This window comes from Pundamilia nyererei, unplaced genomic scaffold, assembly GCF_000239375.1.
Source record: "Pundamilia nyererei isolate P.nyererei 1_Seehausen unplaced genomic scaffold, PunNye1.0 scaffold00006, whole genome shotgun sequence".
Taxonomy (NCBI): Eukaryota; Metazoa; Chordata; class Actinopteri; order Cichliformes; family Cichlidae; genus Pundamilia; species Pundamilia nyererei.
This window is the reverse complement of record NW_005187407.1, coordinates 395,120-407,731: the sequence shown is the minus strand read 5'-3', so window position 1 is coordinate 407,731 and position 12,612 is coordinate 395,120. Positions and strand designations below refer to the sequence as shown.

The window sequence follows — 12,612 nt, the reverse complement described above, 5'->3', positions numbered from 1 at the left end:
CAACCCATGAACCCTTGCATAAACGATCACCGTGAGAGGACAAACAGCGGATAGAGCTGCATTAAACTATATTTATATATACATATTCATACACAGGGGCTTTGGGTAACCCTATAAGATGAGCAGGATTGCTGCAATCCTACGGCGTGGCTTCGGAGTAGTACGCGAGCACGTCGGGACCGATCATTTGGGGAACAAATATTACTTAATCCCAGAGCAGAAGACATGGACAGGTAAACTAACACGTGTGCTAACATTAGCATCTACAGCTTTAACTACTGTTTAACTACTGCTTCTTTCACTTTTAAATAGTTATTAATGCTAGTTCAGTGCCAATGCATGTGACATGTCTTCTTTCTCTGTATTGAGTTTTTCATATGCACGTTAGCCTTGTAGTGTCATAAGATTGCCACTAGATGGCGTATTAGTCTTAATAACAACATTGTCGTATTGGATGGAAGATTTAATGCATATAGTGAAGGAGGACCTGCACAAAGATGTGTTGACAGTGGAGGATAGTTACGGGTTGGGTGAGATGCAGGCAGATGATTCGCTGTGATGACCCCTGAAGAGAGCAGCTGAAAGAAGCAGAAGAAAAAGAAGACGTCCATGCTGCAGTAACTGCATTTAAGGTTTTTTGGCAGTGAAGTTTTCTGTGATGAGGTTTAAATACCTGGATTAGTTTAAATACCTGCGGTCAACCATGCAAAGCAATGGACAGTGGACAAGACAGGTGAAGAAGGGAATGCAGGCAGGGTGGAGTGGGTGCAGGCACCTGTCAAGGGTTGATTTGTGATAGAAGGATAGCAGCAAGCGTGAAAGGAAAGGTTTACAAGATGGTGTAGTGAGATCTCATTTGAGGGGTGGTGTGACAGAGGAGATTACTAGGCAAAGAGTGAAATGGAGGTGACCCCTGAAGGGAGCGGCCGAAAGAAGACATAAAAGAAGACGAGGCAGACAGTGCAGTGAGGTTTTTGGCTGTTCCACTGTTGCAGATGAAATTGTTACTCAACTCTGTGGTGAGGATTTATAAGGTCATATATCCCTTCTGAGACGTGGCAGTTCTACGGTATGTAATGCTCAAGCCAAGCAGTAGAACTGTGTCAGGCCTGTGGGATGCCAGTGGTGTCCTTCACACCCTCTCTGACTGACTTAAAAGGGCAACAACATGCCTTGCAGGTCACAGAGCAGGACCTTTGTCTCCCTTGGACTGATATTGCTTAGAAAACATCAGAGACATCTGGCTTATTGATTCCAAAGGATTTTTCCAGAATCACTGCATGTGAGCAGGATTTGCTCTCCTACACAAGCTTGTGTTTGTCTCCCTCTCTTGGTCCCACATTTTACAGGCTAGATAAAGTTTTTCTTTCACTTGCAGCGGGTGAATAGTCATTACACACCGAGGTGCTGTAAAAACAAAACAAAAAAACCCAAACTGCTTGTTTGTCTGTGTTTTTTTGGTTTGCTGAAGAGGAGCGAATACCTGGCAGGTTGCAAGCCTGCTTTCTTTTTCGACTGAACTTGACTTTGTGCTTCACCTTTTCTCAGCAGTTTGCGGGGAAACCTGCACCCACCTTGTATTTATAATTCATTACAAGGCCGCTTCTCTACCCCTGGCTGTCAGACTATTCAAATGAGACATCACAGCAGCCCATTTTTTGGCACGCTACAGGAAAAAGTGTTCACTGTCCCATCACAATGACTGACAGAGTGGAGAGGCTAGTTGGCTTATAGGAAAACTGGTACCTAGCAGACACCATCATGACTGTGAGACAGGCACGTATACAGTCTCATATATACATTCATAATAAACATAAAGGAATATATGGCAGACACATTTGCTTCCTTTTCTTTCTGGCACTCAGCCTGTCCAGCCTTGTGGAACTAAAGCAGATGCATTATTCAGTCCATATGTCTCGCTAAAGCAAGCTCTTTTTGATCTTAAACTGATAGGCCAAGAAGGGGCTTTAGGTTCTTTAGGCATGGACCGCAGGGCTTTCCACTGCAGCACATGAGTAGCAGTCGATGCAGGTGAGGCGGTCATCCTCCGGCATTATCTTCACTTCATTTTGTTCACCCCTAGTGCTCCTTCCATCCACCTCTACCTTTATCCATGCTTTCCTGGTTCCATTTTCTACCTCTCTCTCAGTCTGTTATCTTTAGAAATCTGGGGCATAAGCAATCCTGACAGCCAGGGGTGGTTTACATAGTAGCACGGTAATGGTTTCTAAGACGGAGAAGAAAAAGGAAACAACGTCTTTTTTGTGTGCATCTGTCCTATCTGATTTCAACAACTTCTTCTTAGGTTGCCCTTCTTATTTGCGTTCACGTAGCCCTTCCTTCCCTCGCCCCTCCCTTTCATCGCTGCCACTGGATTCTTCCTCCTTTGAAGTATTTCCAGTGAAGATTTCTATTCAAAACACTGGAGTATTTCAGCAGTGAGGAGGGCTAGACCCAGCAGAGAGCTTTCTAACCCCTTCTCCTCAGATGCTGCTCTTCATCAAAATGAAAGAGCCTGGGTCTGAAGCACTTTCCTTGAGAGAGAAAGAGCGAGAGTCTCTGTCTTTATAAAAAAGGTCGGGCTATAAAGGCCTACCGTGTGCTGCTGCTTCATAGAAAGAAATGCGCTATAGGCTGTGGAGGCCCAGCGATTGTTGTCTGTGGCAGAGCTACTAGAGAGCCACTGGCAATCTGGCCATTGGTCTTAGAAGGTCTTTGCTTCGGTGTTGTCTCCACAGAGCTAAATAGAGAATCTATATTCTTTCTGTCTGTGTGCATCTCTCCCCCGGGCCCGGCTCTTCCTCACACTGCATGGGGCTCCATGTCATGCTGCCCAGATGAAAGCAAAGCATTCTGTGGATGGGCTCATTTGTCTTCGGCAGTGGGCCTGCAGCTTTGACGCCTGCCTTCCCTCCCTTTATTTAGTAAGAGAGGCGCGCTGACATTATCGGCCGCTGCAGGCACATTTGAAAATAATTGCCTGTATGATTGCTATTTTTCTTACCTCTTTGAGGAGGTGTAGCCTTTGTCTTGGAATCAATGGCTGCTCAATACTGGACAGGGGAAAGGCAGTTTCCTTTCATGTCTCAGTGAAAAGGATGTATTTTTAGCGCTATTCATTTTCGCAGTGTGTGCCATGCAGTTTTAATCTATTGGTCCTCTACGCTGCACGGAGAATGGAAGAGATTCAGAGGTGCACCACGCTGTTGCAGAGAAAAGATGCATTGACTTGTCGTCCTATCACTATCCCTCTTTCTTTGTCTATTATTTATTTGATTCCCCAGCTCTGTTCTATGAAGTGAAAAACTGAAAAGGCCTCAGTTCTGCTATTTCAGGATGGGCGACTCTGGGGACCGAGGGAGGAGGTGTGCGCTTTTTGCACTGGCGTACGCGTATTTGATTGTGTGTGGATGTCTTTAAGTGAAATGACAGCTACACACTTTGTGTACTATCAGCTTTGTATTTTAAAAAAAAAAAAGGAAGAAGAAGAAGATCTGCCATTGTGTGTTTTCTCTCCACTTCATGCCCTAACACACTTAAGACAACAACAGATGGCTGTGTGTCATCAGAGCGTTGATTCAAGCCGCATATTTCCACGGAAAGGAGTCACAGCGGAGAGCGACGAGGGTCCAAATGGCTGTTTATTCTGCCACGACTCATCCCCAGGGTGTGATGAAGGAAGGTCTACCCTAGAGTAGGACACCAAGTCGGCGTTTGCCACGGTGCAGCTACGTCCAGAGACGCCACAGTAAATCACGCTAATTGATGAGCAGCTTTGCAATGCTCGCGGTTTAAATGAAGGTTGTTTAATCATTATAGGCTTTAGCTCATCTTGGTGTATACTGGCAGGGTCCTTCTAGGCATTTTAATGTCTCTAAAAATGGCTGCCAAGTGTGTATTTGTATGTGTATCTGGTTGTACATCATGGAGTGGCTTAACTACTTCATTAAAAAGGCATTTGAAAGGATAGAGGCTGAAAATGAGAGATGGGAACATTTATTTTCTATGGCGGAACATTTCAAGTGGGCCTCCATCCAATATTAGGGGTTTAAGTGGCATTTCGCGGGTCCATTAACCACTGCCTATCTGCAGTAGGACTGTATCTGTAATACATTAAGTCTGAATGTCAGTTGCATTGTTTTCACATCTTCCAAACGGACATCTTGCCAACAGAAGAAAGACAGCAAAATGGATTTAAAGAAATGTTGCCAGATGACCCAGATGTGATTCACATCCAGCACGGTCACAGCTCTGCGCGGTAAGATAGCCAGCGAGGTGTTTTGACACCTCGGGGGTCTTTGTCGGTCAGAAACTCAACCAGGAAGGCTGACAGACAGGCCAGCGCACGAGCAGCCTGCCACTGCTCATTCAATTCAGAATATTTTAATAAAGCAGACAGGCAGAGAGAAATAAGGTGAGGAGTATGGGAGAAAAGATAAGGGCGAGGGAGACTCGCGGAGGGTGGAGAAGAAGGTGGGTAACGGGAAAGTGAGTGACAAAGAACAAAGGGAAAGCTGACATATGGGGTGAAATTATAGAGTGTGGGGAGAATGGAGAGAGTAAAAGTGAAAGAAGGGTATCCTGACAGAAAGAGGGTGAAATGAGTGGGTGGAACAGGCGGGCAGATAGAGGGGGAGAGAGGGGAGGTGGGGATAGGTTAACGCGGAGAAACAGTGGGGGGACTCAAGGTGCAATGGAGGGAAAAGGAAGAGGGCTGGATGGGAGTGATGCGGGTGAATAGAAAGGGGTGGACAGCTTGGTGTATGGACATCACACAGATGGGCCTCTTAGGAGCCGCTGAGGTAGCAAGGGGCTCCATGCCGCTCCACAGCCTTACAAAGGACGCTGACTTCCTGGCTCACTACATTCCTTTTTTATAACCACTGGGCAGGAAGGAAACTTGAATTTGGGTGGTCTTGGGCAGACGGGGCCACGGTATCTCCACTAGCCTTAAGCTTTTAGTTAAAAGTAAAAACACAGGGGAAATCCAAGTATTCCTCTTAAAGCGCTACTACTTCGATATGAGTTGTTCTCCCCTGTTCCTGCAGTGAGGCGCTCCAAGCCTCAGCGGGATCGACGGCAACAGGGACAAACAGAACGAGGGCTGAATGGAACTGAAAGCAGCGGCAGGAAGCCTACTTTAGACCTAAGCTCCTCCTCCCAGCTGAACTGATGCAAAACAGCGACTGGCCTTTTCCCTCTAAACCGCATCCTGCATCACTTGGCTCTGGGCTAATGGGTAACCATGGTTACAGGCCTCACACATCCCCTCCATTTTTGTTTCCCAGGGAAAGAAATTGGAGTGAGGGAGTTGTGGGGGCTGTCCATATTGTTACCTGCTTGCCCTTGTATCCCTGAAGCTTATCGGATCACTCCATCTTCATAAAGCTGTCCATTACGATGCACGTACTGGTCCCCCATTCCTCTCCAGCAGCACGGAGAGGAATAAACGAAGCTCAAATACTGCTCGCTGCTTCAGGGTGGCTTTTTTTGTTTCTGCACTGAACCAGGCCTAAAACTCTCTGGTTCGCCTCCCACAAGCACAAGGAGTGGAAGGAGAAAAAACAAAAAAACCAGGCTTTTTTTTGTTGGGTTTTTTTTGCGTTTTTTTTAAAGTCTGCAGTTTTTTTTAAAGTCTGCATTACAATTCAGACCCACAAAGCTGGGGTCCGATGCAGAGAGCTCATTCAGCTGCATCCTGTCTACGTTAAAGGACTCTCATTACCCGGATGTTGCAAATCGAAGTGCGTTCCCTTGACATCCGCGTCTGTAATGAAAAACGGAGTGCGGGAGAAAAGTGTGCAGTGGAGGCGACAGCGCAAGATGCCTGGAATGACATTGTGGAGGTGAAAAACCTCTCAGGTCGCCCTCAGCGGTACTCACCTGGGAGCTGATGTGTGAAGTTGGGTGTGTGCGTGTGTGTGTGTGTGTTGAAGCAGGTGATGGAGTTTAGCGGGGTGTGTTCGGGGTTCAAAGAGCAGCCCTCGGAGCGCATCATGTCTTATTTTAACGAGTGGGAAGGATTGAAGTGTGGCTGCCACAGCAACCCCCCTCTGTCACCTCCCTTCCTTCTTTCCTTCCTTCCTTTTCCTCTCCCATCCCTCCCCCACAGGTTCCACAGCTAGGCTCACAGATGAGTTGCGTTCAGACAGGTGAGATGGCTCATGAATATTTATGCAGTGGGATTTCATTCCTGTTGCCGGTGGCCCCTCCCCTTCTCCAACGCAGCACTGCGTTTGTCCTTCACGGTAAGAGGCAGCGTCCTCGCTCCTGTCCCTCAGGTTAATCTGCCTGCTCTCCAGCCAGTTGTGCGTACGCGCGCGCGTCCGTGGTTGTGCGCATTTGACTGGTAAGTAGGTTTCCCCTAGTGAGTGATGAGAAGGCAGACCTGTCACAAGGGGGCCCGCCGAGATGGAGAGCCCCCAACACCCTTCATACCTCACTTTCTCTCTCCCACCGCTCTCTTGCTCTCTCTAAAGGTGGGGGAGTAGGTGTGTGCAAGGCTGAAGTGCGAAGCAGAAAGATGGCTTACACCTGGTCTGATGACTGTATGTGTCAGGAATCCTAAAGTCTGTAGACTCCAGTAAAGCTCACACTAGCGATATATAACTGAGATATTTTAGGTACAAACGCAGACGAATATGAATGATATGAAAAGAGATGATTTGTAAATATAGTCATTTTTATTGTTGTTGGCAGTTTGGTTATGATACATTAATTAAAAAGTAAGGCTGTATGCACTAATTGTAGTTCTAATACTGCGTATTCTTATATCAGCTGTTGTAGAAGCAGTACGGCAGTATGACTATGGCCCGTGTCTCTGTGTTTGTGCATGTTTCATTTCATAGCCGTACAAGAACAGCGATTACCTACAGAGGGAGATTCACCATATCAGGCTGACACACCTCCACCCAACACGTATGTGATGGGAGGATCGGTCGTGTTTCATAAATATATGTACATACTGTATTTGTTATTTAAATGCGGGGATAAAGGATGTGGTGGAAGGGGTTTAGTCATGCTGCAAAAAGCAACAAGACAAGAGGACAGCCATGTTGGAGTGTGACGGAGAGTAAAGGGGGAGGATGCAACCCAGTGAAGAGCGATGGAGACAGAGAGAGACAAAGTGGGTGCCTCTCTTTATGCTTATTAGCCAGGCATTAGCTGCAGCTAAGCACATTGCTTGTGGGGACTGTAATATAATTGTACCATTTTTGTCTGCTGCCACCCACACCCCATGCAAATATGGATATGATCTGTTCATAATTAGCATACCTGTTAAATGCATTTGTTAGTATTGCCTGGAGAGCACAGCATTTTTGCTTGCTGGCAGTTGTTTTTGTTGTGCTATCGTGTGTGTGTGTGTGGGGGGGGTTTCGAGGAAAGTATTTCTCAGAAGACATTTTAAGGCATGAATGTAAATAAGTAACAATGTTTTTATGCACATTGCCGGGCCTATTTTGCAGTTTTGGGGTGTTTAAAGTATGCAGTGTTTTGTCAGACCTGGATACCACTAAAATAAAGCTGCAAAACTGGAGCCTGTGGGGCCCTATAGTGACAATCTAGTGGGAACCAAGGCAGAACCAACGCAATAGTAGCCTAATTAGATGACCTGATTACTATATAGGCTGGATAAAGTATGGAAAGGAATCATCCTCATAAGAAGTAATTACAGAAGGGAACATGGATGAAAAATGCTTTTGTCTTCCCCAAAACGAACTTGAGCGGGACAAATACATTTCAGTGACACAAGTGAAGCAAAAACACAGTCGACACTTTCTTCTTCTTCTTCTCTTTTTTTATTTCCAGGATGTCATCATTTATCCATCCCAGTGCCATAGCTATCTGTTATGGCTGAAGTAAACATTAAGGCCATCAGTCTGCAGTGTGCATGGAGGTGGTTGCCTCCATTTGTCCATGTCCAGTCAGCTGCGGAGAAACTGTGATGGATTCCTGACAGATTGTCTGTGTTTTGGAGCGTGTTGTTTTTCCTTGCCCATCCATTTCTCTCCTTCTAGCCATGTTTGCCATGCATCATCACTCTCCCTCCTTCCACCTCCTCTTTCTTTTGCCTCATCATTTCTCAGAGGGATGGAAGCGATAGGATAGACACCCGGCTACCTGTGAGGAGAAACTATGGAAACACAGCGCTTGTTATTAGTGAACACTGTGTGACGCTCTGTAGCACCACCCAAAGACATACACAACTGGGTCTTTTTTTTTTTTTTTAAATTCTCTTGCTCTCTCTCTCTCTCTTATTCTGCCTATATCACTCTCCGTTGCTCCTGCCACCATCTCCGTGTCATTGTGTGCCAGCCCGACTTGTCTAATCAGCAGATTTGTCCAAAATAATTGGCGGTGGCCTTGCTGCTAGCGAGCGTTGTGCTGTATACAGATAGGGAAAGGAGCACTTAATATTCCACGCAGCTCGTGCCTCTCCTGTTCTCTGTCATATCTGACCTCTTTTGTCTCCCGCTCGGCTTGATGTTGATTTTGGAGGGCATTGTTAGCCGGAGAGCTGTGATTGGAAGAGGTTGTCAGTGAGGAGGGCTGTGGTTGGTTGGTTTAAAGGAAGGCTGATTTGCATAAAGGCTTAGCCCAGATTTAGAGCCACTCAGCAAGATCTGAGGAGAAGGGCCCGAGGGCCGCGAGGTAATCATCCATGGCCTGTCACGGCGCTGTCATCCCTCTGCGTATTTGTGTGTCTGTCTGTATCTGTGCGTCTGCGTGAGCAGGAGACTGAGAGCATTGTGTCCGCGCTTTGTGTTTGTCCTGTTTCGCGTTTTGTATGCATCGTTGTTGGGCGTCTCTATCTCACTCTTGTTTCCTCATGCTGTCTCTTTTTTTTTTTTTTCTTTGCTTTTGTTTTTTTTTTCCAGGAAGGATTGTCCGTGCCAAGCGGATAGTAGAAGCAGCCAATGCTAAAGAATATGAATATATGGAAGGCAGCATTCCGATGGAGTGGGACGGTAAGTCTGGGCAGTAGCATCACTGTTACATATTTTAACTATCACTAACATGGATAAATGGCAGTGTTTACAAAAAGAGCTATCCGGCAGAGTTTATTTAAAAGGAAAAAAAAGTGCTGCACAAATAAACTGGAGTGACATATTCATGGTTGCATCTTTTGGGGCCTCAGCTAATCCACTGATTTGTTTTTTTCTTTTCCCCCAAACTGCAAGATGGAGTTGGGGGGCGGGGTTGTGAAAAGGGTATTCATGAGTTTATCAAAGATGCCTTCTGCTGGTGTTATACAACCGTACCATAAAATAGTGTTTCAAATTTCTTACAACTGGATACAAACTGTTCCCTCTGTCTCAGACTGGCTTTATCCACCTTAAACCCCTCATCCTGCTTCGCCCCATCCCTCATGCATTTTCATCAGGATGCAAATAAGAAAGGGATAAAAGAGGCCCAGAATCCCCGTGCTAGCTGGAGGAAGAGTTACAAAATCTCTCTCGCTCTTTCTTGCTGGCTCCCTTTACCCTTCTGTGCTGTGCAGCCAGCTCAGCCAAAATAGAGCTTCTTAAAAAGAAGAAGTGTGTGGGGGGGGGGGACAGACAGACACAGTTCTGCTCGGGAGGAAGAAGAAGGACAGAGGTATTGATGAAGAATGACAGAGTGTGTGCTTTCAAATTCAAAGATCAGAGCAGATCCCCTCTTTCCCCTCTGAGATGCAGAGCCCGATGGCCCTGTTCTGCCTACACTAAAGCAGTATTAGTGTTTTGAGTTTGCCATGTGTATAACTCTGGATGTTTTCCCTATAGTGTGCTAAGTAAAATGAAACAAAACAAACCAAAAAAAGTCCCCGAGCTAGTTTGGTTACCCGGTAGTTACGCTGAGCTACTGAAGTGCCCCCGAAACTCTGTGATGCTATAGTTGCAGCTTTTAAATATGACTGCAGGTTGTGTTTGTGCAGCATATGTTTGTGTGGGTGTTCTCACTCGTCTTATTTCTGCTCTCTCCTCCTCCTGCTTCTCCTCCAGCTTGGATCCGAGGCAGACGGAAGGAGCCCCCCTCCATCGAGGTACGTCTCCACCCAGCCTCCCCACTGTGCTGATGGTTGGACTCTGGGGGACTGGTTACAAGGGAGGGAAAGAAGCAAAGATGGGAAGGAGAAAGGCTTTGATTTGTTTTATCTTACAGTCTCGAACTGAATCCGGGAACTTTGGGGGACAGGTGTTAAAATAAACAGCAGCTGAAGTGCATTGATGGTGAGGCTGAGAGCAAAATCAGCCTCTGAACAAGGGGCTCACTGACACCATGTCCTAGTTTACTTTCTTTCTCCTTTTTTTTCCAGCAGAAGCCTGCATCTCGCCTTTTTTGTGTTTTATTTCTGGCAGCCTGTGATATGGGAATGGTGAAGGAGTGCAGTTTTTCCCCCTTGTGTACCTCTCACTGGGTTTATTGCTCTTTAAATGTGAGAATGCTGGAAATTATTTGGCCTGTGAAATGTAGGTCTATAGGAAATCCCTTGGAAGGCCAATACCCAGGCACTCTTTCTATCTCTCTGTCCACTCTGCCTGCCAGTAGCCAATGCCATCCTCTGCCTCTACTGCCAGAACATTCTCTTCCAATTTTCTGCCTCGCGTCTGCCCAATAGCTGCCATCGACAGCTGGACAGTGTTGATGTGGCCAAGGCTTCACTCCCCGCACATTACCCTACCCCTTGTCACGCTCCCTCTTTTCCCGGTCCAAGCCGACATAAATTGATTGGATTAAATCCTGTCATTAACAGGCTGGAAAAGCAGCTCAGTATGTTTGTCTCCCTCCCCAAAGCAGGGCTTTTTGGCCACAGCTCTCCCCTCTCTTTTCCAGTCCTTCATTTCAGCCAGCACACAACAGCATTATGCCCATTCCTCCCTTCCTTTCTGGCTCCTTGAGCTAGGGCGAGGCTAACATCACTGGACACTAACAGTGGCTCAAGTGGGTAACTATTCCACCAGTGGACTGTGACCAGTTTATAACTGTTTCCATGGAGTGGTTTATATTGCGAATGTCTCCTGTCATGTTAGCTTACCGATGTGTTCCAAGTACTACATTTTTAACCAGGTTTTATTGGACCAATCCAGGTTAACTGAACACGTTTGTTATTCTTCTGGTGAATGCCCTACTTCATACTGGACACGTGCACACATTTGTTCCTGGAAGCTTCCCAGTGCAGCTTAATTTCTCCTTTAACTTTGACTGGTGAGCAGCTGACGCTCTAAGACGAAACAGAGATAGTCGATTAAGGAGTGGAAATTATCACCGCTTGAGTTTTGCAGGAGAGTTTGTCGTTTCCAGCAAGTAGGACATACTCAGATTTTCCTATCTTCACGAAACTGCCAGCTCAAGATTTCCAACACCACAATCAGATAATGTCCAGCTGGGTGGGTGATGCAAATGGATAGAGTGTCAGAGATGTTGCGTGCCCTCGTGATCTCAGGAGCTCATTGTAACTTATTGTTAAGAGGTTCCAAAGAGTGCAGTGTTATACATTCACAAAGCAGAAGTGGTCTATTTTTAATCTTCTCTTTCTCTGTTGAGTTTCACTGAGCTGAAACCTGCAGAAAACACTGCTAGTCAGCTAGTCCTGAAAATGTTGACTGAAGTTAATCTATTTCCTTTGTTAAAGCCAGCTTTCTTCTGATTGGTTGCTGCTTGCAAACAAGTAAACGTTAAAAGTGTTTGGGGCTTCTGGGCTTAAAGAGAGAGCTGTTTGCCTAAACTCACTGCATCCAGGATACCCGCTCTCGCTGACATCATAGAGAGCTGAGAATTAAAAAAAACTGTAAGAAACAGAGACATAAGTGCAGTCTGAAGTCTGAGCTTGACCCCCAGACTTCAGACTGCTTATCCATTTACAAAACCTGGAGCCTCAGCCTCTCTAAAAGCATAATAGGGTAAATTATTATATAATAAATGAATAAGCTTATGACATTTATCTGAGTCCTGGTCAGGGGAATTATTGCTTCTAATTATTATTGTTATAGTCTATATCTAGAAACCACTGATACAAGTATTATTTGAATTATTATTATTATTATTATTAGTCAGAAATATCCTCATGGGATTTCCATTATTCTGTGACATTTAAAATGGTGTTCAGCTGCACTGTGTGCAGTATTGAAAATGTCTTAGAATTTGACGATGGCTGCAGAAACCCTGAGTATCCACGTATGTTTGTGCATTTTATAGGAGCTGCTGAAGAACGAGTCCAACAGGGAGCAGATAAAAACAAAAGCCAAGGAGGTGGAGGAGAAAGATCGGGCTCTGCTGGCTAAAGAGTACAAGGAGGGTCTGGTGGCGACTCCAGCAAGGACTGCGGCCAAGGGCCACGCAGCTGCCACCAGCTTCGACAAGCAAGAATTCAACGAGGAACCAACCAGCACTGCAAACGCGTTCCAGCCTGGCTCCTGGATGCCCACTTCCAAGAAAGACTAATCCAATCAACAAAAAGGGGCCCTACAATAAAATTACTTGAGATTTAATATTGGAAATTCCTTCCAGTACAATGTCGTCAACGTCCCCATAAATTTTGGGTGTTTACGTTACCAGACTGCATTACAGGGGTTCTTCTTTTCTTGCCGCTTGTGTCTGTATGTATATATATATATATATATATATACA

At 45.8% G+C, this 12,612-nt stretch overlaps 1 protein-coding gene across 1 annotated transcript; it reads left to right on the top strand.

Moving 5' to 3' along the window:
* The first annotated feature begins 3 nt into the window (after positions 1-3).
* Positions 4-12,536, top strand: ndufaf2 (NADH:ubiquinone oxidoreductase complex assembly factor 2). Its single transcript, XM_005721992.1, has 4 exons — positions 4-233; positions 8,880-8,969; positions 9,987-10,027; positions 12,181-12,536. The coding sequence occupies exons 1-4, from the start codon at positions 119-121 to the stop codon at positions 12,424-12,426; spliced, it is 492 nt and encodes a 163-aa protein (XP_005722049.1). The 5' UTR covers positions 4-118; the 3' UTR covers positions 12,427-12,536.
* The last annotated feature ends 76 nt before the right edge of the window (positions 12,537-12,612 follow it).